This window comes from Bos mutus, chromosome 2, assembly GCF_027580195.1.
Source record: "Bos mutus isolate GX-2022 chromosome 2, NWIPB_WYAK_1.1, whole genome shotgun sequence".
In the NCBI taxonomy this organism is placed as follows: domain Eukaryota; kingdom Metazoa; phylum Chordata; class Mammalia; order Artiodactyla; family Bovidae; genus Bos; species Bos mutus.
This window is the reverse complement of record NC_091618.1, coordinates 74,323,303-74,348,498: the sequence shown is the minus strand read 5'-3', so window position 1 is coordinate 74,348,498 and position 25,196 is coordinate 74,323,303. Positions and strand designations below refer to the sequence as shown.

Genomic DNA, 25,196 nt, shown 5'->3' with positions numbered 1-25,196 from the left:
CTGAGACGTCTACCTGGAGAAAGAGAAGGAAAAGAAAAATGGAAGAGAAAAGAAGAAGGCTTTCTGAGAGACTGAGACAGAATCCCGTCAGCAAAATGTTCCTAGATATCTCCTGGATCCATTCTTATGCCAGTGCAGGAGGGTTGGGAATATCATGAAACAGGTGAGTTTAAGGTTCCTAAAGTATATACAAGTGGTGATGTTCTATGGGCAGGCAGATCTGCAGCTGGTAAAGAGCTGAGGGATACAGATCTGCAAGGGTTCCCATCCCCTTCAAATGAGGTAATACACACCATCTGATATACTACAGTACACAAGCAATGAACTCTTTTGTTAAATCTTGTAAATGTCTTGTGAATAGGGCCTTCAACTTATGTGTGTGTGTTAAAAGAATGACTGTAGCTTCTATCCTCCTGTTTGGCATTAAAAAAAAAAACAAACTTTCCTTTTAATATACTTAGAAGCCTCAAAAAATAGAACTAAGCCAAGTTTCTCATAATTTTTGGAGGCCCAAGAAAGATAACTGGTCGGTAATACACCTTCAGAATTCATCAGCACCCAGATCTTGGTGAATTGAAACCAAGGGAGTGAAGGGGCTCGCCCAAGAGAGCTCCTTTAGGAGATAAGAGGGTTCTGGAACCAGAACATCAGAAATGGCCAAAGATATAGGAGAAAACAAGTGAAATACAGTCGGGGGAATATGGCCACCAAGGGGTGGAAAGGAAAGTCAGGAAGACCCAAGTCAAGAGTGCGTTTGACAGTGGAATTAATCAACAGCGTCAAATAATCGCTGATTTTCCCCGGTCAGCACCAATCAGAATAATTCTGCCAACATCCTTTCCCCCTGGTATTGTTTATACATCACTTTGACTCTTTTTACAGGATTTTAACTGGTGGTTTACAGTTTATGTCTTCCAATTGGATGGCTCCGGGAGTTGATGATGGACAGGGAGGCCTGGCGTGCTGCGGTTCATGGGGTCGCAGAGTCGGACCGATTGAGCGACTGAACTGAACTGAATTGGATGGCTCAAGCAGGTCTGAATCTTACTCATTTTCCTCTCTAAAGCCTTATGCCTCCTGTTCAATTAATATCAGGGAAACGATGTGAAGAAAATTTGAAAAACCACCCCCCAATCCTACCCCCGAACAAAGATCTTATCTTTTAACCTCCCCCAGCCAAATTTCGTTGCCCACGACCAACTGCGCAGGCGCAGAGGCAGACCACCCAGGTTTCTCAGGTCTTTGCATTTGGCGCGAAATCTCCGCTCCGTGGGCGGGGCTGAAAGAGAAACCGCGCTCATTGGACAAGTTTGGCGCGAATCCTGGGGCTCCTGAGCCACGATTGGCTCCGGCCTCCCAGCGAAGGGGCGGGACGGAGGCGGCGCGCGCAGAGCGGCAGCGTCGGAGGAGAAGCAACTGTAGCGTGGCGCCAGCTGCCCTTCAGTGTTAGGCAGATATGGACCTCGCCGCCGCGGCGGAGCCGGGCGCCGGCAGCCAGCATCTGGAAGTCCGCGACGAGGTAGCCGAGAAATGCCAGAAACTGTTCCTGGACTTCTTGGAGGAGTAAGTCGGCGGTCGCCCCTTAATCGCGGAACTTCCCCTCCCGGCTTCCGGAGTCTGGGGCCCCCTAGGGCCTCGCGCGAGTTTGGGTACTGAGGGGTCGCGCGCCTCGGAGAGCGGGCCGCGGGGAGGAGCCTGGGTCGGGCTGGGCTGGTCTCCAGGGTTGGTGAAGTTCATCTGGAGCCCTTCCTCGGGCTCCTGCCGTGTGCTGTGTCCTGGGCCGAACGCTTAGGCCCGTTGTTCAGTCCTCACAGCCCGAAAGGCTGGTGGTCGCGTAGCCCCCGGTTCCCTGTGGGGACGCCGAAGCTGGGTAGGAATGAGTAACTCGTCCAGTTAGGCCGCACGTCTGACTCGTGGAGGGAGGCCGAACTGGCGTGGGAATCCTAGCGGGGGGCTCATGGGGTCCACCGAGGGCCAGGAAGCCCTGGAGCCTGTGGAGGTGAATGTGTGGGAATGAGCCCGGTGCTTGACAGATGCTCGGGCTAGGGGCCGCCTGCGTTGCTTACGGCACTGAACGCACTCCCTCCATCTCTTCCTTCCCTTCCAACGCCCCAAATCCCTCTTTTCTTTCTTTCTTTTTTTTTTTTTTTTTCCGGTTGCTTTGTTTTTAGGCTCCAGGCATCTCAAACCCCCTCTCGCTTGCAGCCACTGCCACCAGTTACTTTTCTTAGATCGCGCAGAATATCGCTGCTCTCCCTGAGTCCATACTCTACAGCTTCCAGGAAGAAGTGGAAGCACTTTGGAATGAGTTAGGAAAAAAATTTTTATAAGACCTCAGCTTTTTAATTTGATCATTTCTTGCGTTTGAAGTACTCTTCAATGACATCCTTGGCCTGAGACTCTGCAATAGTCCTAAAAAAATTATATACGATTTTACCAATATGTAGAAACTCTAAGTTGTTAGCATTAGTTATACTGAAGCTTTAAATACTTCCATCATTAAAGTTTCTTGTGGCTATCTTTAGGGACCTTAATGACTTCAGTATCTTTTAAGCAATAACATGACAGGAAATTCTTTTTTTGTTGTTGTGGTAAAAACTCGTTTTAACCTTTTTTAAACATAGAGTTCACTGATGTTAAGTACATATGCCTTGTAATATAGCCATCACTAACATCTGTCTCCAGAAGCTTTTCTTCTTTCCAAAGTGAAACTCCACTCATTAAACAATAATTCACTATCCGCCCCCCACCCTCCAGCACCTGGCAACCACCATTCTATCTTCAGTCTGTGAATTGGACTACTCTAGGTACCTCAGATTTGGCCTTATACAATATTTGTCCTTTTGTGACCAGCTTACTTCACTTAGCATAGTTAAGTCTTTGAGGTTTATCCATGTTGTAGCATGTGCCAGAATTTTCCTTTTAAGGGTGAATGGTACTCATTATGTCTATTCTACATTTCATTTGTTTATTCATCCATCCATGGACATGGGATGTTTCCACACTTTTACTGTTAATAGTTCTGCTGTCTTAATGAAATTCTGATATACTTAATACCATAGTTTATATTTCCCTACTTTTCATAATGTTTTTCTCTGCCTGATAACTATTCATCCTTCGAAGCCTAGCTAAAGATTCATACCTGTTTGTTAAACCCTATGAACCTTTCAGGCAGCCGCAATCCTTTCTTCCCCTATGTTCCCAGGCTGCCATTTTCCATTACCTCTGGTAGTGTATCTACTGCCAGCTATTTCATCTGAATGTGAATCCTATGCTAAATCCCACCTAGCCACCATACCACTTTACAAAGGTCCTCAACTATGTTTGATGTTAACAAATAATATAGTTACCTTCACTTCCTTGCAGTTTGCCTTGCAGCTAACTGCTGGGCACAATGATGATGAACAAGACAAATAATCCTTGTATTTGTTGAGAAAAAAATGTTATCTCCCTCTCAAAATACCAACTTTGATTTGTCATTCCTTATGAAATAAAGTCCAAATTCTGCACAGCTGCCCTTTCTAGTTTCATCTTCCACAGCCATTCTGTCATCATCCACAGTCCTCCCATACCTTTCCTGACTGTCACATACTTGGAAACATCTGTAGCCAGTCTATCTATCACTCATTTTTCTTTTCAGATTTTCAAAGTCTTTCCAGGCCAAATTCCAGTGCCACCTGTTGTATGCATAAAGCCTTTCTAGGTGTTCCTGTTAGGCAAAATTAGTTTATATTCACCTGTCACATTTCTTTCACCTTCTTTTTTTTTTTCTTTAAGATCTACCCTCTTAAAATTTTAACTGTACCCTGTATTGTTGTTCAGTAGATTCTGTTAGAACTTATCCATCTTGCGCCACTGAAGCTTTTTTTAACTTTCATAATTTTTATTTATGTTTTATTTTTAATATTGTGTTAGTTTCTGCTATACATCAACATGAATCAGCCATAAGTACACATATGTCCCCTTTCTCTTGAACCTCCCTCTCACCTCGCACCCCATCCCACCCCTCAAGGTTGTCACAGAGCACCAGGTTTGAGCTCCCTGCATCATACAGTAAATTCCCACTGTTACCTGTTTTACATATGGTAATAGATATATTTATATTTATATATATATATATTTCAGTGTTAACTCTTTCAGTTTGTCCCTCCCTCTCCTTCCCACACTGTGTCCACAAGTTGTTGTCTTTATGTCTCCATTGCTGCCCTGCCAATAGATTGATCAGTACCATCTTTCTAGATTCTGTATATATAAGTTAATAAACAATTTGTTTTTCTGATTGCTCTTTGTTTAATAGGCTGTAGGTTCATCCATCTCATTAGGATCGACTCAGATGCATTTCTTTTTATTGACTGAAACTGTGCCTATAATACTTCCACATTTTCCTTTTCCTCCAACCAACATTCCACTCTTTGATTCTATGAATTTTTTTTTTTTTGGCTTCACCCCATGACTTGTGTGATGTTAATTTCTTGATCAGGAATTGAACCCCGGGCCCACAGCAGTGAAAGCACAGAGTCCCAACCACTGAACTGCCAGAAAATTCCCAAATTTGATTCTTTTAGATACCTCATATAAGTAGAATCATATAGTATTTGTCTTTGTGTAATTGGATATCCATTGGAAGGACTGATGCTGAAGCTGAAATTCTAGTACTTTGGCCAACTTATGCGAACAACTGTCTCATTTGTAAGGACCCTGATGCTGGGAAAGATTGAAGGCAGGAGGAGAAGGGGATGACAGAGGATGAGATGGTTGGATGGCCTCAACATGAGTTTGAGTAAACTCCGGGAGTTGGTGATGGACAGGAAAGCCTGGCGTGCTGCAGTCCATGGGGTCACAAAGAGTCAGACACGACTGAGCGACTGGACTGAACTGAATTGGTTTATTTCACATAGCACCATGTCCTCAAGATTCATCCACATTAAGACATTGCAGAATATCCTGTTTTAAGATTGAGTAAACATACAGAGAGAGTAACATGGAAACTTACATTACCATGTGTAAAATAGATAGCCAATGGGAATTTGCTGTATGACTCAGGGACCTCATACTGGGGCTTTGTAACAACCTAGAGGGGCAGGATGGATAGGGAGATAAGAGGGAGGAGACACATGTATACCTATGGCTGATTTCAAGTAGATGTTTAGCAGAAACCAACAAAATTCTGTAAAGCAATTATCCTTCAATTAAAAAATAAATTTAAAAAAAAGAATAAACATTTTGTTTATTCATTTGTCTTAGACATTTAGATGTCTTATCCCTCTAAATGTCTCCTATGAGAGTGTCAACCCTAGGAGAAGAGCAATGCTGTTATTTCCAACTTATGGTACCTCTGGCATAGTGCTTTCCAGAGAGATGTTCATAATGTACTAAACAGAACATGCTGAATTTGAAGGAGGAATTTAGTTTTCCTCAAAACTATCTGCATGGTTATATTAAAAGAATAAAAAGTAAATATGTTTGTATGATACTTGTTAGGAAAAAACACCCCAGCTTTACTTTGTGTGTATGTACATTTTCATTTCCCTGAAAGTCTTGAGCCCTAAAGCACCTCGTTTCCGTGTATTTATTGATTTTCTTGTTCTTAAATCAACAATTAATGTCAGTTTTCCCTTTAGAAATTAAATCTTTTGATTATAGCCTGAGTTTTTTTTATTTAATATTTTCTAATCAACAAATGCTAACTGTTCTTTTATTGTTGTTATGTACAATTAAGATTAGGAAATGTTAGATCAAGAAATTCAGATTTGGGACTTCCCTGGTGGTCCGTTGGTTAAGAATCCACCTTGCAATGCAAGGGATGTGGGTTTGATCCCTAGTCAGGGAACTAAGATCCCACATACCATGGAACTAAGCCTGCGAGCCTCAACTGCTGAGCCAGCTGGCACACCACAACTAGAGAGTTTGCGCTGCAATGAAGGTCCCCAACAACACAGTGAAGATCCCACATGCCACAACTAAGACCCGATGCAGCTAAATCAGTAAATACTGGCAGGGGGGAGATTCAGATTTAAATCTGAAGACCTAGTTTTTCTATGTTCCCAACTTTGTACAAAAGATTTCATAGGCATTCTCTCATTTAATCTTCACAGTTAACCTTACAGGATGATGTTCTAATCTTTTTCATTATTATATTCGAAAAGAAGAGGGATAGGTTTAGAGAAGACAGGTAACTAGCCTTAAGGTATACAACTACTAAAATGGGCCTCTCTAGCCCTAAAGCTGATGATATTTAACCAGTATACCGAATTATCAGGCATTCAGATTCTTCTTTTTACTGCCTAATTTCAGTTTAATCTGATTTGTATGTATCTGCAGGTTCCAGAACAGCGATGGAGAAATTAAGTACTTGCAGTTAGCTGAGGAGTTAATTCGTCCTGAGAGAAACACATTGGTTGTGAGTTTTGTGGACCTGGAGCAATTTAACCAGCAACTTTCTACCACCATTCAAGAGGAGTTCTATAGGTATGGTATATTAATCTTTAAGTAGACATGGAACCTGGGAAGCCAGCTCTTGTTGGAATGGAAGTGTTAATTTGTGAGGATAAAGGGAGGGCAGGTGTCACAAAGCCCTTTTTTACAACCAATGGTTATTTTAGTGCTGCTCTGAACTAATTTAGGCCTTTGTAGGGTTGAGTATTTTTCACATGCAGATATTGAAAATCTCTGCTTTCTATTGATAGTTTTTCCAAGTGTTAAGAGAATTGCTTACTTTGTGTCAGGCATTCGGTGCTATTGCTCTGTCATTCATTTAATCCATTCCCCGTCCCATATTAAATAAAATCCCTTGAAACATTTTAAAAGCTGAATGATATTTGGGGGCAGAAGTTAGACATTAGGCTTTTAATTTGCTTTTGATTGCTATGTAAAGCAGGAAACCTTTCTACACGAAATTCTGTCTGCATTTGGATTAAATAAATGTGACAATCTGTATAAATAAAATCAGGTTAAAATAAACACTGTGGACAGTTATGAAGGAGAAATGAAGACTCAGGAATAAGGAGTCACAGTCTTCTTTTTTCACCTGGTGGACTGGGAGATGGATTTGTCTCAGTGTTTCTAGTCATATCTGACTATCAAGAATGGCTAGAAGGATAAGCAGCAGAGTTTATTGTGAAAGTATGTAGTAGGAAAAGTTGTCCTGACAAGTGAGAGGGAGGTAGAAAATTGGGCTGATGGTAGAAACACCTATGTCCATACTGCATGCACAGACTGCCGCACAGTTCTGTCTCCTTAGAGTAGCTGATTTTCAGAGGACTTACAGATCCTACTGCTTAAACCAAGCTACTGCAGCTGTTTAAAACTTAAATCAAGGGGACATGCACACACCCACCTAACCAGCCAGGTGAAACATTTCTGCCAACTTGCTCTCACATCAGTACACAGATTCCTTCCCTACCCTTATCCATTTCCTGTCAATCAAGAATTAAACCTGGAAGATTATACTAGGCCTTGACACCAAATGGGAGGCTGCTTTGCTATTAAGAGGTATTATACTGCCCAGGTTCAGGAAGAGTAATCTTGGACAGAGGAGTGGTCTGTGGTGTGCATGCTAAATGATTATTAAAAAATAATAGATATCAAGGAGTAGCACTTTATATTTGGTGTTTGTGTTGTCTTAGATGTATTTGTGGTGTAATGGAAGAGGATTGAAGAGGTTCCTAGACCAGATGATAGAAGGATCCTGCATAGTTAGATTCTAAAGCTTGGTTGTAATCAGGTGAAATTCCTTAGTTTCAGCTATTGGGAAGCATGAAAGGGAAAAGAGGGCTTAGTAGGCCTCTTAAAGTTGTAAGTTGGTTTTCTTTTTGTTTGCTTTTCAGAGTTTACCCTTACCTATGTCGAGCCTTGAAAACCTTTGTCAAAGACCGTAAAGAGATCCCTCTTGCCAAGGATTTTTATGTTGCATTTCAAGACCTACCTACCAGACACAAGTAAGAAACTCTTTGAAAGGAAAAAGAATTCATTAAATAGTATAGCTATAACTTGTCAGAAAGCTCAGAAGGTTGTAGTCTTACATCTGTAAAGAGTTACACCCAGTTATCCAGAACATTTAATTGTGGAAAATTTATATTTCCAGGGAAATGAAAGGGAAGTAAGTTAGGTGAAGTCATTTCTAGGGATTATAATACTTTAGCACACCTTTTAAAGGATGTTTAGATGAAAGCTTAGTTTAGAGAGAAAATATGAACATTGAGAGCAGTCACAAAAATTAATGAATTGTCAAGAGCTTAAATAGCATAACTTTTAAACTGTTTTCCTCTTTAGCAATTATTTAAAGAATAAATTTATTGGAGGAAATTAAAGTGCTATTTTGAAAACTTTATTAAAATTACCTATAAAGTTACCAAGTTATTTAATATAAAATGAGTTTCTGAAATAAAGTGTTTTCTAAACCTTCAAGTTCAAACAAACAAGTTTTCCCCCGTGACAACTGTACTATGAAAATACTTATTTAGAAATGTAGTTCAGCAGAAAATATTTCTGTGTGTGTGCTCAGTCACACAGTCGTGTCCAACTCTTTGCGATGCCATGGACTATGGCCCACGAGGCTCCTCTGTCCGTGAGCTTTTTCCCAGCAAAAATACTGGAGCGGTTTGCCATGTCCTCCTCCAAAGGATCTTCCCAGTCCAGGGATCAAACACACATCTCCTGCATTGATTGCATACAGTCTTTACCACTGCGCCATCTGGGAAGCCCCTGTTTTATAATTGTAATTGCAGTTCTTTCATGTCCTTTACTTAGGTTTTTTTTTTTTTTTTTTTTTTTGTATTTGGTTGTGGATGCATGTACATTATACTTCAGGAATGGGCATGTTGACTAAATCACTCTTTCAGGAGAGTATAAAGAATACCTTGTCTCTTATTGTTTTAAGCATAAATTATCTTTGAATATCCTCTCGTTAAAAGTGAAAATTTTTAGTTTGGAAATGAACATTTACTAATGCAGTATCTTTCTTTAAACAGAATTCGAGAGCTCACCTCATCCAGAATTGGTTTGCTTACTCGCATCAGTGGGCAGGTGGTACGGACTCACCCGGTTCACCCAGAGCTTGTGAGCGGAACTTTCCTGTGCCTGGACTGTCAGACAGTGATCAAGGATGTGGAACAGCAGTTCAAATACACACAGCCAAACATCTGTCGAAATCCAGTTTGTGCCAACAGACGGAGATTCCTGCTGGATACGAATAAATCAAGATTTGTTGATTTTCAAAAGGTATTCTGTTTAGATCAGATTCAGCCTATGCTAATAGTTCACTTCTAGGCACTTGTAATTATTATTATAAGCTTAACTTAGGCAATGTTGTAATTGCCTAAAGATCTGTGACTTACATAAAAACTGACTACAAGTTTAAGCTAAAAATTTGTCATGCAAATTTCAATTATCAGTATATAAATGTGTTTTAACTTTTAATAACTTGGATTGGAAGCTCCTTCAGACAAATAAAACATATTTGTCAAAGCATAAACACTAACTTATTATTAGTTATCACTGTAAGTTAGAGTTATGGAAACTGAAGAAGTAGAGACTTGGTATAAGATTGGGAGATGGTGGTTAAGAAGGAGGAAGGCATAAGTAAAAGTACAGGTGAAAATGGACATGCTTGTTAACAGCTATGGGGATTATCATGATTAAAGTAGAGGAGCCAAATTGGAGATCGTCTGAGAGATGATTTGATGCGTGGCATGGAAATGCTTGGATCCTCAAATTGAGAAGTTTGGACCCGTTTTGAAAAGCAAGAGGAATACGTTTTCAGAAGATGTGTATTTTTCTTCGTTTCAGGAAGATTAATGGGACAACAGTGGTAGTATTTAACAAAGAGACTAACAGGCAGTTGTAGTTACCTGGGCAAGAGATAGATGGTAGCAGTTAAGAATGAAGGGGCTAGGTCTTTTTAGGACTGAGTAACTCTGGAATATGCAAGGAGGAAAGAAAAGTTGCAGCAGCTCAAGCACTAGGAAAATGAGAACCAGACTAAAATAAATAATATTAAATTCAACTTTTAGTCTTTACTTAGTTTTCTTGTATTATTTTGATACTTGGTTAGTAAGAAGCCTGTACTCTACCCACAATTTTGGGTAAGAGATGCTTTGTATCTGATAAAGAACTTGATATAAAAACCAAATACCAAAATATGAGTTTAGGTTGGCGGGATGGGGAAACAGCTGTAATAAAGGACATTCTTGACAATTCGGAAAATACGCAAGTAGACTGGATAATAGAAGACATGGAATTAAATACTTAAACCCTTGATGTGATTGATGGCATTGTGGTTACATAGGAGATTGTCTTTATTCTTAGGAAATGAGTGCTTTAATATTTAGGGGTAAAATATCTTGATTTTTGCAACTTCTTTCAAATAATACAGTAAAAATATGTGTATCTTAAGTAATGTTAACAGTTGCATTGAGGTGGAGGGTATAATAGATGTGAAAATTTTCATAAAATTTCGCTGACAATTTAGAGGAGGATGGGACCCAAAACACATAATTAAAGTAAATTTCAACAAAGAGAACAAAATATGTGTTGTTTAATGAGGGTAAAAGTGAAGTTGCAGTTTTCAAGTAGACGTAATCTCTTACTAAATTGAAAAGAGTTTTTTAAGGTGAATGTTGGCACATGTCAAAAGTCTGCCAACTGGTAAGATAATTTAGGATATATCAATGTTTGTGCATTTAATTTAGATCACATGGCACTTGAAAGAGATCTCTTCTCATCCTTGGCCATTTATTTGTCTCTGTCATAGGTTCGTATTCAAGAGACTCAAGCTGAGCTTCCTCGAGGGAGTATCCCCCGCAGTTTAGAAGTAATCTTGAGGGCTGAAGCTGTGGAGTCAGCTCAAGCTGGTGACAAATGTGACTTTACAGGGACGCTGATTGTTGTGCCTGACGTGTCTAAGCTTAGCACACCAGGTCAGTAATCTGTGGCTCAAGTTTAACAAATTCTCAGTTATTGCAGAACATCTAGCTTCTTGCCTCTTGCTTGTCTTATTTTTGGCTACCAATCAGAGTGAGCAAGGAATTGTAATGATAACAAAGACTAACTGATTTTGCTATAGAAGGTACTGTTCTGAAAATTTCAAAGCCTAAATGAAATTTTAGATTTTTTGGTTTTATTTATCTGAGAAGTTTTGATTATCAGTACCTTCAGTATTTAGTTATGAAACAACCTGTCATTCAATGTTTCAGGAGCACGTGCAGAAACTGATTCCCGAGTCAGTGGTGTTGATGGATACGAGACAGAAGGTGTTCGAGGTCTCCGGGCCCTTGGTGTTAGAGACCTTTCATACAGGCTGGTCTTTCTTGCCTGCTGTGTTGCACCAACCAACCCAAGGGTGAGTGAGTGTCTTAGTAGAATGGCAAAGCTTAAGAAAGACATTACCTGAGGCTGCCGCAAATTCAGTGTTAAGGGCTTGGGTTGAGATTTGCTCTTTAGTTCTAAAACCAGATTTTTTCATGCCTTGTTTTCCTGACCTTAAGGAAAAGTCTTACTTATTTTTGTGTGTTAAAGTTCAGTGCTTTAAGCGTATTGGTGCTATTATTATTAATGGTGGTTTTTCTGGAGGTGGGGGTGGTCTTGTTTGTTTTTTAATTGTTACATTTCCTCTGTCACACTCCTTGAGAAAGTACAAATAGAAAAATTTTGTAATCTGGGAAATAGCTTATAAATTACTCTTTCTGAGAGTGATTGACCCCCTGGTATTATAGTGGTTGAGAACTTAATTTTGTTTGCAGGGTGGGAAAGCAATGAGAAAAAGTTTGGAAAATAGTCCAGTGTTGGGAAATGAGTGCACATAATAATTCTATTCATTCTCATCTTCATAACAACGATTACCATTTTATTATGGCTCATCTCTTGAGCATCTGGATTCATTTAGATAGCAATGCAAAACAATGGTGGTAGCTTTTTTTGTTATTTATAAATCACTGGACAGATGACAAGCTCTTTGGTATTTTGGCTAACTTAGGCCTTTCTGGTTAGAAGGTTTTTTTTTTTAAAAAAAAACCTTTACAGGCAACAGATTTTGACCTCCCAGGATGTATTTTGTTTGTGCTGATGTTTCTTCTCTTTCACATTATTTTGACTATTTCTATATTTCAAAAATCTACTATTTTTTTCCTTTCTCCTCCCCCTCAGTTTGGAGGAAAAGAGCTCCGAGATGAGGAACAGACAGCTGAGAGCATTAAGAACCAAATGACTGTGAAGGAGTGGGAGAAAGTGTTTGAAATGAGTCAAGATAAAAATCTGTACCACAATCTTTGTACAAGCCTGTTCCCTACTATACATGGTAAGAAGTCTATCTGTGAAATAAGCTTGAAGTCAAAGTAATGTTTGTAAAACAGCAACATGTGACTTCTTAAAATACACAAATCAGATGTTAAAAGGTTTTTAGTGGGTTTAGAAGGAGTTCTTAAAAGTCATTTATAAAAGGACAGATATTACATGATTCCAGTTAAAATGAGATACTTAAAATAGGTAAATTCATAGAGAAAGTAGAAAAAGATTACCTGCTGAGGAGAGAAATAGGGAATTGTTTAATGAATAGAATTTGTGTTTGGGGTTATGAAAAGTCCTAGAAGTGAATGGGTGATGGTTGTAAAAGATAGTGAATGTACTTAAACCCCTTCTGAACCCCTTAAAAATGGTTGCAGTGGTTAATTTTATGTTGTGTGTATTTTGCCAGTTTTCTTTTGAAAAAAGAAGAAATCATTTAGTCTTTTTCTGGCTTTAGGACAGAACTGCACTTAAATATATTCTTAATGCCAGATTAACATCCTGATCTCTTTTTTCTTGTTAGTTTTCACAATGGGAAGAGATTTCATATTTTTTTTGGTTATATGTACTGTGCCTAAGCCTGGCATGCTGCAGTTCATGGGGTCACAGAGTTAGATACGGCTTAGCGACTGAACAACAACTGTGCCTATACTTTGTGGTTTCTGCTTTCACACTTTCTTAGCTCTTGGTTACTAGCTGTTCACTGTCATTAAATCCCTTGTGCGTTGAAGGATAGGACTAACTTTTCAGATCTCATGCTTTATTTTTGTTTTTTTTCCATCCCTCTATATTCAGTTGACGGAGAAGGCAATGGCAACCCACTCCAGTACTCTTGCCTGGAAAATCCCATGGACAGAGGAGCCTGGTAGGCTGCAGTCCATGGGGTCGCTAAGAGTCGGATATGACTGAGCGACTTCACTTTCACTTTTCACTTGCCTGCATTGGAGAAGGAAATGGCAACCCACTCCAGTGTTCTTGCCGGGAGAATCCCAGGGACGGGGGAGCCTGGTGGGCTGCCGTCTCTGGGGTCGCACAGAGTCGTGTCTGGTGGGCTGCCGTCTCTGGGGTCGCACAGAGTTGGACACGACTGAAGCGACTTAGCCGCAGCAGCAGCAGCAGCATATTCAGTTGAAGTAATGGCAAGAGTTCATAAGATTATGGTTATTTGTCTTAGGTATGTATTTTTAATCATTGAAAATTAGCCTTTTTTTCTGCTTAAATATTTGGTCAGTGTAATTGAACTGAAATCCTTAATATTAATAATCCTTTGTGGGTTTTAGAGTATCCTCCCTTAGAATGAGTAGGTATCAAATTTTTATACTGTTCCATTCCCCCACCATAAATTAATCTATTGCTACTTAACAAATTATCCTAAATTTAATGGTTTAAAACAATAAGCATTATTTCATACAGTCTGTAGGTCAGGAATTTGAGGGAAACTTAGCTGTGTGGTCTTGGTCAGTCTTTGTAGATTTTGTAGCCAAGATGTCACCTAGGGCTGTAGTCATCTGAAGGCTTGACTTGAGCTGGAGGATCCACTTATAAGGATCCACTCACTCTTATCTGTCAGTGCTTGTTGTTAGCTGGAAGCCTCAATTCCTTACCATATGAATTTCTTCACTGGACTGTTTCAGTGTCCTCATAGCACAATAGCTGGCTTCCTTCAGAGCATGCAGTCCAGAAGAGCAGAGCAAGGAGGAAGCAAAATGCTTCTCAAGACTTAGTGCTAGAAGTTATACACTTTCTCTTCCACCATATGCTATTTGTGGGAACCAAGTTACTAAGCCTAGTCACACTTTAGGAGAGGAGAATTAAGCTCCATCTAGAAATGAGGATTATCAAATAATTTGTGGGCTATTTTAAACTACCACACCTCCAACTCATTTGTTTCATACAGGTTATAAGTCAGAGAAATTTTGTTTTTGGAATGGATTTTAAATTTTCTGCTTCTGAGAAGTCCTTTCTGTACATGTGCCAGCATTTCATTGATGGCATTCACAGAAAGTCATAATAATTAAGACAGAAGAATGTTTCTTCCAATACCACATTTCTAAAATTTGGTGTTTTTTTTTTTTTTTTTTTAATCATTTCCTTCTTGTATTTAAAAATAGTTTTTAGAAGCAGCTGTAGACCACATTCAGCATCTTGCCTAATCTATATCAGTTTAATTAGCTTGTATTTATAGGGTCACTATTCCTGATACAAAAGAGGTAAGTCATGGATCATTTCCTGAAACTCTTGATAGAACCGTATAACCTGCAGTTGGAAAGAACTAGCAAATATGGTAGGCTGTAGTGGACATAGTTTATTTATGGGGAGAGATATTTGAGGACTGTGACATAGGGAAAGACTTTATGTAGGAAGCAGGACTTATATACAAGGAAAAACTCTTAGAATGGTGAGCATCAGCATCTGCTTCAGGTGAAGGTATTAGTACAGTGATAGGTGACTTTACATTCATAGGACGAGAACCAAGATCAAAATGAGAAACCAGAAAGATATTTTTACTTTGGTCTTAACTTTGCTTCAGCTACCTCTGCACTTTTGGTTGGTAAACATGCCTTTGTAGTGTCCTGTGAAATTGTTTAAACTCATGTTGAAAAATACCTTGGGTTTTTATTTCAGGTAATGATGAAGTAAAACGGGGTGTCTTGCTGATGCTCTTTGGTGGTGTCCCAAAGACAACAGGGGAAGGGACCTCTCTTCGAGGGGATATAAATGTTTGCATTGTTGGTGACCCAAGTACAGCTAAGAGCCAGTTTCTCAAGTAAGTGCCTGCGATAGTACAACAAAGAAAACAATATGCATAGTTGCAGGCTTTCAAAAACTCTCTTGGGTTAAAGTCCACCTTAATTTGTTAAGGAGAATGTAACAACATTTTACAGATTGTGGAATACGTAAAAATTGTAATTACAATCCCACATAGAATTCTTTTAATCTTTGTATAAAACTCTTTGAATGTATGAATATATATATATTTCCATGGTTATAAGTCACAGCATGCATATTTTTAATTTTAATTAATACTTTAAATTCTTTTCGATGTTTCTCTATTTTCACAATTGTTTTTTGTTGGCATATTATAGCTTAAAAGATAATTCCCCTACCCTGATATTAGACAATTTAACAGAGTAACTTATTTTAATGATCAAATACAGTGAACATCATAATGTGTATAAGTTTTTATTTTATTAATTTCCTTTGGGTAAATTCCTAGGCATAGGATTGCTGAGATTAAGAATACAAATGTCTTCACAGTTCTTATACAGGACACAGTTTCCAAAAACAGTGTGATAAAAATGAGGCATTTTGTGCTGAACTTACCAATATGAATTTAGCAGTTTCTGCTTATTTTTAAAAGGTATAAGTACTTGCTTACTTTTTTTTTTTTTTTTACTTGCTTACTTTCAAACTTTTAAGAAACTTAGAGGTCAAGATAATGGCAACACAAGCACCTCTTGTGTTCTTGGTGCTGTGTGAGTCTGTGTATGTGTGTGTCTGTGTATTATGTCATACCCTACCAACATTCAGACAGGCATATAATACTGTCTTTTTTTTCAGGGAGGCAAACAAAACTCTGAGTCTCAGTAAATTGTCTAATTCCTTAGAGCTGACAGGTGGCTCTAAGCCATGAATTCAGCTTTTGATTGCAAAGCATGTGCTCTTCATACTGTATCAAGCTGCCTTTCCTTTATTTGGGAAATTTTTAACATGGCAGTGTTCTAGAACATAAAATTTTTGGCTGAAGTTTTATAATTAAATATTATTTCCTTCAAGTATATCATGGACTGAGTTCTAGGTTTGAAGATAATAGTCCTATATTAAATGAACTCTCTTTATTTTTCTTCGTTTCTGTTGCTCCTGCCTCCCATCTCCCCATTGCCACCACAAAAGATGTACTACAGTGTTGCCTCTGAGCAGTATTGTGTTGTACCTGATTATATTTGCTTTTTAACGATATTAAGTCTTTTGATCCATGAACATGGGTTATCTTTCCATTTATTTAGGTCATCTTTAATTTCAGTAATGCTTTGTAGTTTTCAGTGTATGTGCCTGTGCTTCTTTTATTAAGTTTATTCCTAAGTATTTTATTCTTTATGATGCTAGTATAAATAGAACTGTTTTCTTAGATTCATTTTCAGGTTGTCACAAGTGTGTAGAAATACAACTATTAAACTTTTATTTTGCAACATGCACAAACTGATTTATTCTAACTGTTTTTGTGGACTTACTAGTTGTGTTTTAGTGGATCTAACTTGTCTGCAAGATCATGTCAAATGCAAATAGTGATAGTTCTTTTTTCTTTCAAATCTGAGTGCCTTTTTCTCTTTCTTGCCCAATTGCCCTGGCTGAATCTTTCAGTGTAATGTTGAATAGAAGTGGCAGGAATAGACCCCTAAGTCTTATTCCTATTCTTAGGGGAAAAGCATTCAGTCTTTTACTAGTAAGTATGATGTTAGCTGTGGGTTTTCATAGATGCCCTTTAGCAGGTTGAGGGAAAGCCTCTTGTAATTACTTGAATTTTTATCATGAAAGGGTATTAGATTTTTTCACATTTTTTTAACATCTATTATAATAGATTCCCTTTTTTGGAATAAATTTCACATCTATTCTATTTTTGTTGTTGTTTTGTTTGTTTTCATTTTTTAAGTGCAAGGTCTTCTAATAGATTACTGGTGCCAAACTATTAATTGATGTTTTTGTCGTGTATGAATTTCATCTTCCTTGACAGGAATGGATTTAGTCTATTCAGAAGACCAAAGGAGAAAAGACTTTCTATTTGATCTATGGCATTTATCTTAACTGCATTTTCTTAATGCTTTTTCCAAATGTTCTCTTAAATACTTGATGTAAACTGTATCAAGCTGATAATCCTGAAAAGGATGCTTTATAATCATATATTAATGAATATGATAACCTTGAACAGGCACGTAGAGGAATTCAGTCCCAGAGCTGTCTACACCAGCGGCAAAGCGTCCAGTGCTGCTGGTTTAACCGCTGCTGTTGTGAGAGATGAAGAGTCTCATGAGTTTGTCATTGAGGCTGGAGCCTTGATGCTGGCTGATAATGTAAGAACATTTTACCTGATTAGATAGAAAGAAATCAGAATATCACCTACCCTATCAATAAAGACCTATAAGTTCCTATTAAGGTGTTCTTTTTCAAGAAAAAATAAAATACTTTTAGTAAATAATTTATGGTTTTATTAATCTAGAAATTGAGATTATCATCATTAGTCAACACTTTCTGAACTTCTGTAGAATATATTGCCTGCCCTGAGCTTGTTGTTTGCTATGACTACTAGTATGTCTCAGCACTTTTTCCTTTCTAGACTGTGATACATCTATGAGTATATCTATTGCATTTTGCATGTATTTGTCATAGATCAGTTAGATCTGTGAATGCATGTAAACTGTAGCTGTAGATACAAACATGTTCCAATTTCATCCTTCACTTTGAGCCTAAAATCAACACTGAAGTGATCCAGAATGTTTTGACCCTGAGATTTACACAACATTTTGATGTTGAGTAGAACTGCAATAAGTAACTGCCTGTTTTTAGTTTTGCCCTTAAAGGGCAAACTAGAGTTTAAAGTGAGTTGAAAGTTGTATGGTTCCCTTGGGGATCGTGTACTGCCTTACTCTAATAGAGGGAATTGGGATTGCTTACTTACCTTAGTTGTTTAAAGTCATTATGGTAGCAAACTTTGAGTTTCCTTGCCATTTGACATCTGAAAGGAAGTTTCTTATGCCAGGCTTATTTGATTACAGGGTGTATGTTGTATTGATGAATTTGATAAGATGGATGTGCGGGATCAAGTTGCTATTCATGAAGCTATGGAACAGCAAACCATCTCTATCACCAAAGCAGGAGTGAAGGTATGTGTGTCCACTTCTGTTCCACTGCATCATGCCTTAGCCTTGTAGACGTGTGTAGCTCTGGAGATGATCACTTGAATAAAATTCATTACTTCAACATGAAATGCTGTTTATTGAAATGGAAAACACAGCCCTGAGGCTTATTAATCCAAATTACAGGTGTTGGGGGCATAGCTCAGGGGTAGAGCACCTGACTATAAATTACAGGTGCTGTTAAAGGTACTGTGAAAATTAATTTATGAAACAAAGTAGAGGAAGTACTGGTGAAATTTTTAGCTCTTTCAAAATTTCCTCAAAGCTTCTCTGTAGTCTTCACTAAAGTGTGCTTCCAATTGTAACAGAAATAAAGTTGACAAATCATTTAAATGGAAATAATAAGTACAATATTATAATTAGCATTAGAGAGAAATAAAACTTTAAAAATAAAAGTAATACATTCAAATAGTTAAGAAAAATGTAACAGGTAAATATAAATTAAGAGAAATCTCCTCCTCCCAGCACCAGCAGATACTCAGAAGTATCTGCTGAGTTTATGTCCCTTTTAGGAATATTTTATCATAAATAAGCATAATGCACATAAAGTTTTATTCTTTGCTCATTTAACTTTATAGTTTTATTTTGGTAATCTTTCTATACCAGTATGTATTAGATCCACTATGGTTTTTTATTACTCCATGATTTTCACTTGTATATACCCCAGTTTGACTCATAGGTAGGCTCTTATAAAAAGAATGATGTTTAGGTCATTTCCAGCCTTCTGTATTACAAACAACATTGTAAGCATTGTACGCCTCTTCCTATATCTAGCTGCAAGATCAATTCTTAGTAAGAAATTCCTGGCTTAAAGGGCATACACATCATACCAGCACCATCGTATGGGGATACCTGTTGCTATATCAGACTTTGATTTCGATGATTCAGTAGATGAAAGATGATATCTTATTATTTTGGTTTTCATTAATTATGAATGATGTTGAGGTTTGTCATATGCCATTCCAGTTGTCTTTAAACCTGTCATGATTTTTTTCCTTTTGTGGTCAGGCTACTCTGAATGCCAGGACATCCATTTTGGCAGCAGCAAACCCCATCAGTGGACACTATGACAGATCAAAATCATTGAAACAGAATATAAATTTGTCAGCTCCTATCATGTCGCGATTTGATCTCTTCTTTATACTTGTGGATGAATGTAATGAGGTAACTACATGAGCCGTCCCTCTGAGCTTCCTTGATTATTTCCAGTTTGAGTAATTGATCGAGACAAGCCTGGAAGATGTACTCGTGAAGAATTGGTGCATGCGTTGGCACTGACCTTTCATATCTCTGAATGGCACAGGATTAGATAGGTTTATTAAGCAACTCGGAATCACTTTAATTGATGGTTCTGTTTAATTGTATTAAGGAATATCAAGTTTGTTGTTTTTGTTGTTGCTTTTTAATTCTAAAAAAAAAAACCACAGTTCTCAACCATACCCTTTAATATTTTTATTAGACTTTTGTTTGTTTTTTCATTAAGGTTGAAAAGAATTCGGATACCAAACAACTTTCCTTTTTTTCCACAAATTATGAATCATTTGTCTCCCTATATCTTCCTGTCAAATTATCGTATGTGTCACATTTTTTTCTAATTATGTAGCAGTTTTAAGACTGAATGTAAAATTGTGGATTTACTTACATTCTGACATATTAGTATTAGAGTTGAAAGAAAGTGAAAGTCACTCGGTCATGTCCAGCTCTTTGTGACCCACGGACTGTATAGACTATACAGTCCATGGAATTCTCTAGGCCAGAATACTGGAGTGAGTAGCTTTTCCCTTCTCCAGGGGATCTTCCCAACCCGGAAATTGAACTCAGGTCTCCTGCATTGCAGGCGAATTCTTTATCAGCTGAGCCACAAGGGAAGCCAAGTATTAGAGTTACTTAGACTTAAATATTTAACAATGTTGCATATCTCAGATGTATGCAGAACTGCAGAATGACCTTAGAAGGTAATATTGTACTGTACTTGTAATTACTGAGCATGGAGAGTCTACATTACTTTAGGCAGAATACATAACTCTTGCTTACAGTAAAGTTTTAAATTTATCTAAATAAAATTTGCCTTCCATTAATGTGAATGTTAGAGAGTTTTCATGTTCTATCTTTGGGTTTGGTTCTTTTCCTTCACAAATCTATATAAAATGTTTAACCCAGTCCCCACCCCCCATCGTTGGGCATTGACTGATTTTCATATATTTATGTCTCTACATAATTTATTTACTTTTAACTTTTTAATTAGAAATAATTTCAAACTTACAGAAAAGTTGCAGGAAATACAATAATGAATATAGTACCCATATACCCTTTATTCAGTTCACATAGGTTTTTGCCCTATTTGCTTTACCATTTGCTCTGTGTATCTCTACATTTTTTCTATACCATTTGAGAGTAAATTGCATATTTTTAGTATGATTTTATTCAATGTTAGTAACAGTTTTATGATGTTATCCTCATATATTCATAAGTGGCAGCATGATATCGTGGCTAGGAGGACATATTCTGAAGCTAGACTCTTCAAATCCTTGCTCAGTTACTAACTGTGATGTTGGACAAATTACTTAATTTTTTCAGGCCTCAATTTACTTATCTGTAAAATGGGGTAATGTTATCTACCTAATAAGGTTTTTGTGAGGAACAACAGTTAAGGCAATAGAGCCTGGCGTTTACTGAGGGCACTACAACTCTTATTTCTGTCAGATTAGGTAAGTCAGTTAATTTCTTCAGGAATAGTCTTAATTAGAGTAAGGCACAGCTATACACTGAAGCATTTGATTTTGGATGAAACTGGTATTAAACTTTGCTCAGAAACTTGAACCCATTAATATATCTTATGGTGGCATATTAAAGCTTGAGGTTATCATGCTACAAATAATTTCTTAATGCCTGGGATAGTCTGGAGTGGATGTTATAACTGATCAAAGTGATTTTCTTGTTTGGAATTAGGTTACAGATTATGCTATTGCCAGGCGAATAGTAGACTTGCATTCAAGAATTGAGGATTCCATTGATCGTGTGTATTCCCTTGATGAGATCAGGAGGTATCTTCTTTTTGCAAGACAGTTTAAACCCAAGGTAACCTGCCCTTTTGTACTGTATTCAGGCATGATGAGTATGTGGCATTTAAACAGATGTGTTACTTGGAAATTAACTGAACCTGATTTGAGGATTTTTTATGGCTGGTTGATTGGCTTGATCTGGGGTTTGCTTGGGCTTTTTTGGGAGGGTGGGATAACAGTTTATTTCTTTAGCAAAAACGTCTTGAGAAAAAGTGTTTTAAAAGTCTGAAAAATTCCATTTCTTCTACTAATTAGGTGCTAATAAAAAGGTTTTTATGAGTGAAGAGTTTTGAATAACCAAACAAACTAGATTTTATTTCAATCATTATTCCTAAGAATCTTAAAATTGTGTATGCTTAAATCAGTAGTCTACAGATGCTCTTGAATCTTTCTCTGAGGAAAAACTTGGATTCCTCTAGTTCATTGTAATGAACATAAATAACTACCTTTACAGTAATTAATGTAGATCTTTGGATTAAACCTGCACTGGATTCAGGGTGCTCACTTGGACATTTATTTTTGTTTGTTTGTTATTATTTTTTTAATTTATTTATTTCAATTGGAGGCTAATTACTACAATATTGTAGTGGTTTTTGCCATACGTTGACATGAATCAGCCATGAGTATACATGTGAGCCTCATCCTGAACCCCTCTCCCACCTACATTAAAAAAAAAACGACATAATGCATATGTTGTTTGGCATTTTCCTAAAATAGAATATAGAAAAAATTTTCATTTGATTCTTGTTGAAATGTCTACACTATTTCTGGCTTGACTTTTGGGAATTATGCTTAGATTTTAATCATCTATCACCTTCACTTGATAATCCATAATATCAGAATTGAGTCTCATTGTCCCAAGGAAAGGGTAGAATATCACTTTTGTTTGCAGAAGCATTTGTTCTCCATGACTAACCTGGTTCCTCTATAACTTTGGCTTGCTTCCTTAATACTTAGTTCCTTGCTCTGAAAAACTGAGTATCCTTTAGTTACTTTGTTGTTATTATTGAACAAATGATAAGGTTTACTGAAATAGCTGATATGTATATCCCAAGTGGATACCTGAAATCACAGATAGTACCAAACCCTATAAATACTATGGTTTTTCCTATAAGTTATTAGCGCAGTAAGAGAATATCTAAATGGCTGGCATCACTACTCCTGCACTTGGGAAGCATTAGTGAGTAAAAAAGAGTTACTTGAACATAAACACTGTGTTGCCATAACAGTTGATCTGACAACTGAGTTTGCTACTAACTGACTAATAAGCAAGTGCCATATACACTGTGGATACTCTGAATAAAGGGATGATTCACATCTTGGGTGAGACATTGGATAGCTACTAAGATTTCATGACACTACTCACAACAGCACACAATTTACAACTTATTGTTTCTGTCTGAAATTTTCTATTTAGTATTTTTAGACTACAGTTGACCATAGGTAACTGAAACAATAGAATGTGGAGAAGCCACAGAGTGGCTTGAAATACTATTGAAATACTTACATATTGAAATACTAACTCTACTGTCTTCCTATTCGTAAAATTAGTGCATGGAATTCATAGTCCTCCTTCGTGTTAGTTTCTTTTGAAAGGTATTTCAGGACTAATTTCTTGTCATTGATTTCAAAGTCTTGACCCTCTCAGTTCCCCCAGAGTATCTCCATCTGGGAACCTTTTAACCTTCATGTTTAATGCAGCTTCCATTAAGTAGAAATGCTCTGACTTCATCATTGTTCTGAAACAGATTTCTAAAGAGTCAGAGGACTTCATTGTGGAACAGTATAAACGCCTCCGCCAGAGGGATGGTTCTGGGGTAACCAAGTCTTCATGGAGGATTACAGTGCGACAGCTTGAGAGCATGATCCGTCTCTCTGAAGCGATGGCTCGGATGCACTGCTGTGATGAGGTATCAAAATCACTTTAACATAATGGGAAAGAGAAATTGATATTTGGCTTTAAGTGTGTTTTTATTTTTGGTATAGAACATACTAGCATTCACTGCAGATTTATTTTTATATAACTGTTGAGTTCTCATAGAATACATGACTCCTGACCCTGGGGGCTTTCCCTTAAAGAAGGTTGCTGTCAAGCATTTATTGAATGTAGTAGTTAGATTAATGAGATAATCATGACATAGATTATAGAGTACAAACAGAGGTGAGTTCAAGATTAGTGCCATTCGTTCAATAAAGATTTAAACCTTACAATGTTTAATCCTTACCATTTAAACCTTAACAGTATGCTAGGCTTCTGGGCATCAGATACAAATGTGATAATGTTGCCCCCAGTCACCTAAGAAGGGAATTTACCTCCTTAGTTTCGTATAATGTGTGGATATTAAATTGTTCTTTGAGCCCTGGGTTTTACAGGTACATGTCAGTGGGTATTTAGGGAGTAAATGGGGAGCAGTATGGAAGGATATTCACACCCTTATCTCTGCTTCATGAAAACCAGCCCTGCTTTATATAACTTTATATTTTTAAACAGTGTAAGATTTGTTTGAGGAAAGAGTTTGGCTATTTTTCTTAAAATAGTATGATTGAGGTATAATTCACAGAAGAGACTGTACAGCTCTGACTTTTTACATACACCCTTGTGGCCACCCAGCTCAGAATATAGATTTATAACATCTTAGGAAGTTCACTTATACCCTTTCCCAGAAGTAAGCACTGTGGTGACTTCATTCACATTTTTGTCCCATAGATTTCATTTCTCAGGTGTGTTTGTTTAATTTTCAGATTCTCTGCTATAGCGCTTTACTGTTTACAAAATTCTTTGATACTGTCTTGTTCTTTGAGTCTTCAGACATTTAATGGACATCTTTATAGGTTAAGAGATGAATAAAAGAGCCCCTGTTTTCCATTGCTGATAATTTGGTGGGAGAAGACATATGTTTAATTAAATATGTGAAATATGAGAGAGGCTATTATGGTAGAGTGTCATCAGCAGAGAGTATAGAGATCAATAAATTCTTTCCTAAGTAAGATGGAGGGTTTGGGGAGATGCCAACATTTGAACTGGATCACTGAAGGGCATATGGAATTTTGATATGCATTTTTAGAGTGAAAGGAGGAAAGTTTAGCAAGAATGTAGTGGAATCTGCAGAGAAAGAATAGGTCATGGTGGAGGGGAATTCTTAAAAACTATGGTAACATTTGTACCATTTTTTTTTCCCATTGTGATGTTTCCTAAAATGAGTGTCGTAGAACTGATGAGTCTTGGAGAATTTGTTAGATTTTTCTTCCCTTTTTTTTTTTTTTTATTTAATTTTTTTTTGGTTTTTTAGTAGGTAGAAAATTCACATGATATGAAAATAAATATGCATATATACACAAATATATTTCCTGAGTAAAATTGAGTGTTTTGCATATATTTAAAAGCCATCTCTACTTCCTTTTATTTTATGATCCTATTCTTTGTTTATTTTTACTTACTTTATTATACAGGCCTCCCCTAGTCTAAGATTATAAAAGAATTCTCTCAGGATTTCCTCAAGCACTTAGATGGTTTCATTGTTTGTATTTAAATCATTCGAACATTTGGTATGTATTCTGCTGTAGGATGTAAGCTATGAATCAGTTGATTCTTTTTGAGCTAGTTTCCTAGTTCCAGCACCACTTGCTGAACAATCTATCTTTTCCACACTGGTTTGGTATGCTTTTATTTTATATTAAATTCTTGTGCCTGTTAAAGTCTCTTGAATTTTTTTTCTGTTCCTTTGGTCTTTCAACCTTCTTTTGCATTGGTGCCACAATATTTTACTCAGAGGGGCTTTATATTTTAAATGTACGGCTAGTTCCACTGCATTGGTGGTGTTCTTTTTTGGCTGTTGTGAACTTAATGACCTTAGGTGTTTTTTTTTTTTTGTTTTTTTTTTTTACTGATATTTACTAAGAGGAAAGCATCCTAGGAACTTGTTTGAAAAACTTGGGAATTTCC

The 25,196-nt window shown here is 37.3% G+C and overlaps 1 protein-coding gene across 1 annotated transcript in view; it reads left to right on the top strand.

Annotated features, from left to right (window-relative positions):
* The first annotated feature begins 1,382 nt into the window (after positions 1-1,382).
* MCM6 (minichromosome maintenance complex component 6) overlaps positions 1,383-25,196 on the top strand; it is a 39,801-nt gene continuing 15,987 nt past the window's right edge. Inside the window, exons 1-13 of the mRNA XM_005899493.3 lie at positions 1,383-1,563; positions 6,322-6,468; positions 7,827-7,937; positions 8,970-9,219; positions 10,751-10,916; positions 11,193-11,338; positions 12,142-12,292; positions 14,905-15,046; positions 17,207-17,348; positions 18,051-18,158; positions 19,200-19,355; positions 21,141-21,269; positions 23,002-23,163. Of these exons, the coding sequence (XP_005899555.2) occupies positions 1,457-1,563; positions 6,322-6,468; positions 7,827-7,937; positions 8,970-9,219; positions 10,751-10,916; positions 11,193-11,338; positions 12,142-12,292; positions 14,905-15,046; positions 17,207-17,348; positions 18,051-18,158; positions 19,200-19,355; positions 21,141-21,269; positions 23,002-23,163 (1,917 nt within the window). The 5' untranslated portion in view covers positions 1,383-1,456. The remainder of the gene's footprint in view (positions 1,564-6,321; positions 6,469-7,826; positions 7,938-8,969; positions 9,220-10,750; positions 10,917-11,192; positions 11,339-12,141; positions 12,293-14,904; positions 15,047-17,206; positions 17,349-18,050; positions 18,159-19,199; positions 19,356-21,140; positions 21,270-23,001; positions 23,164-25,196) is intronic.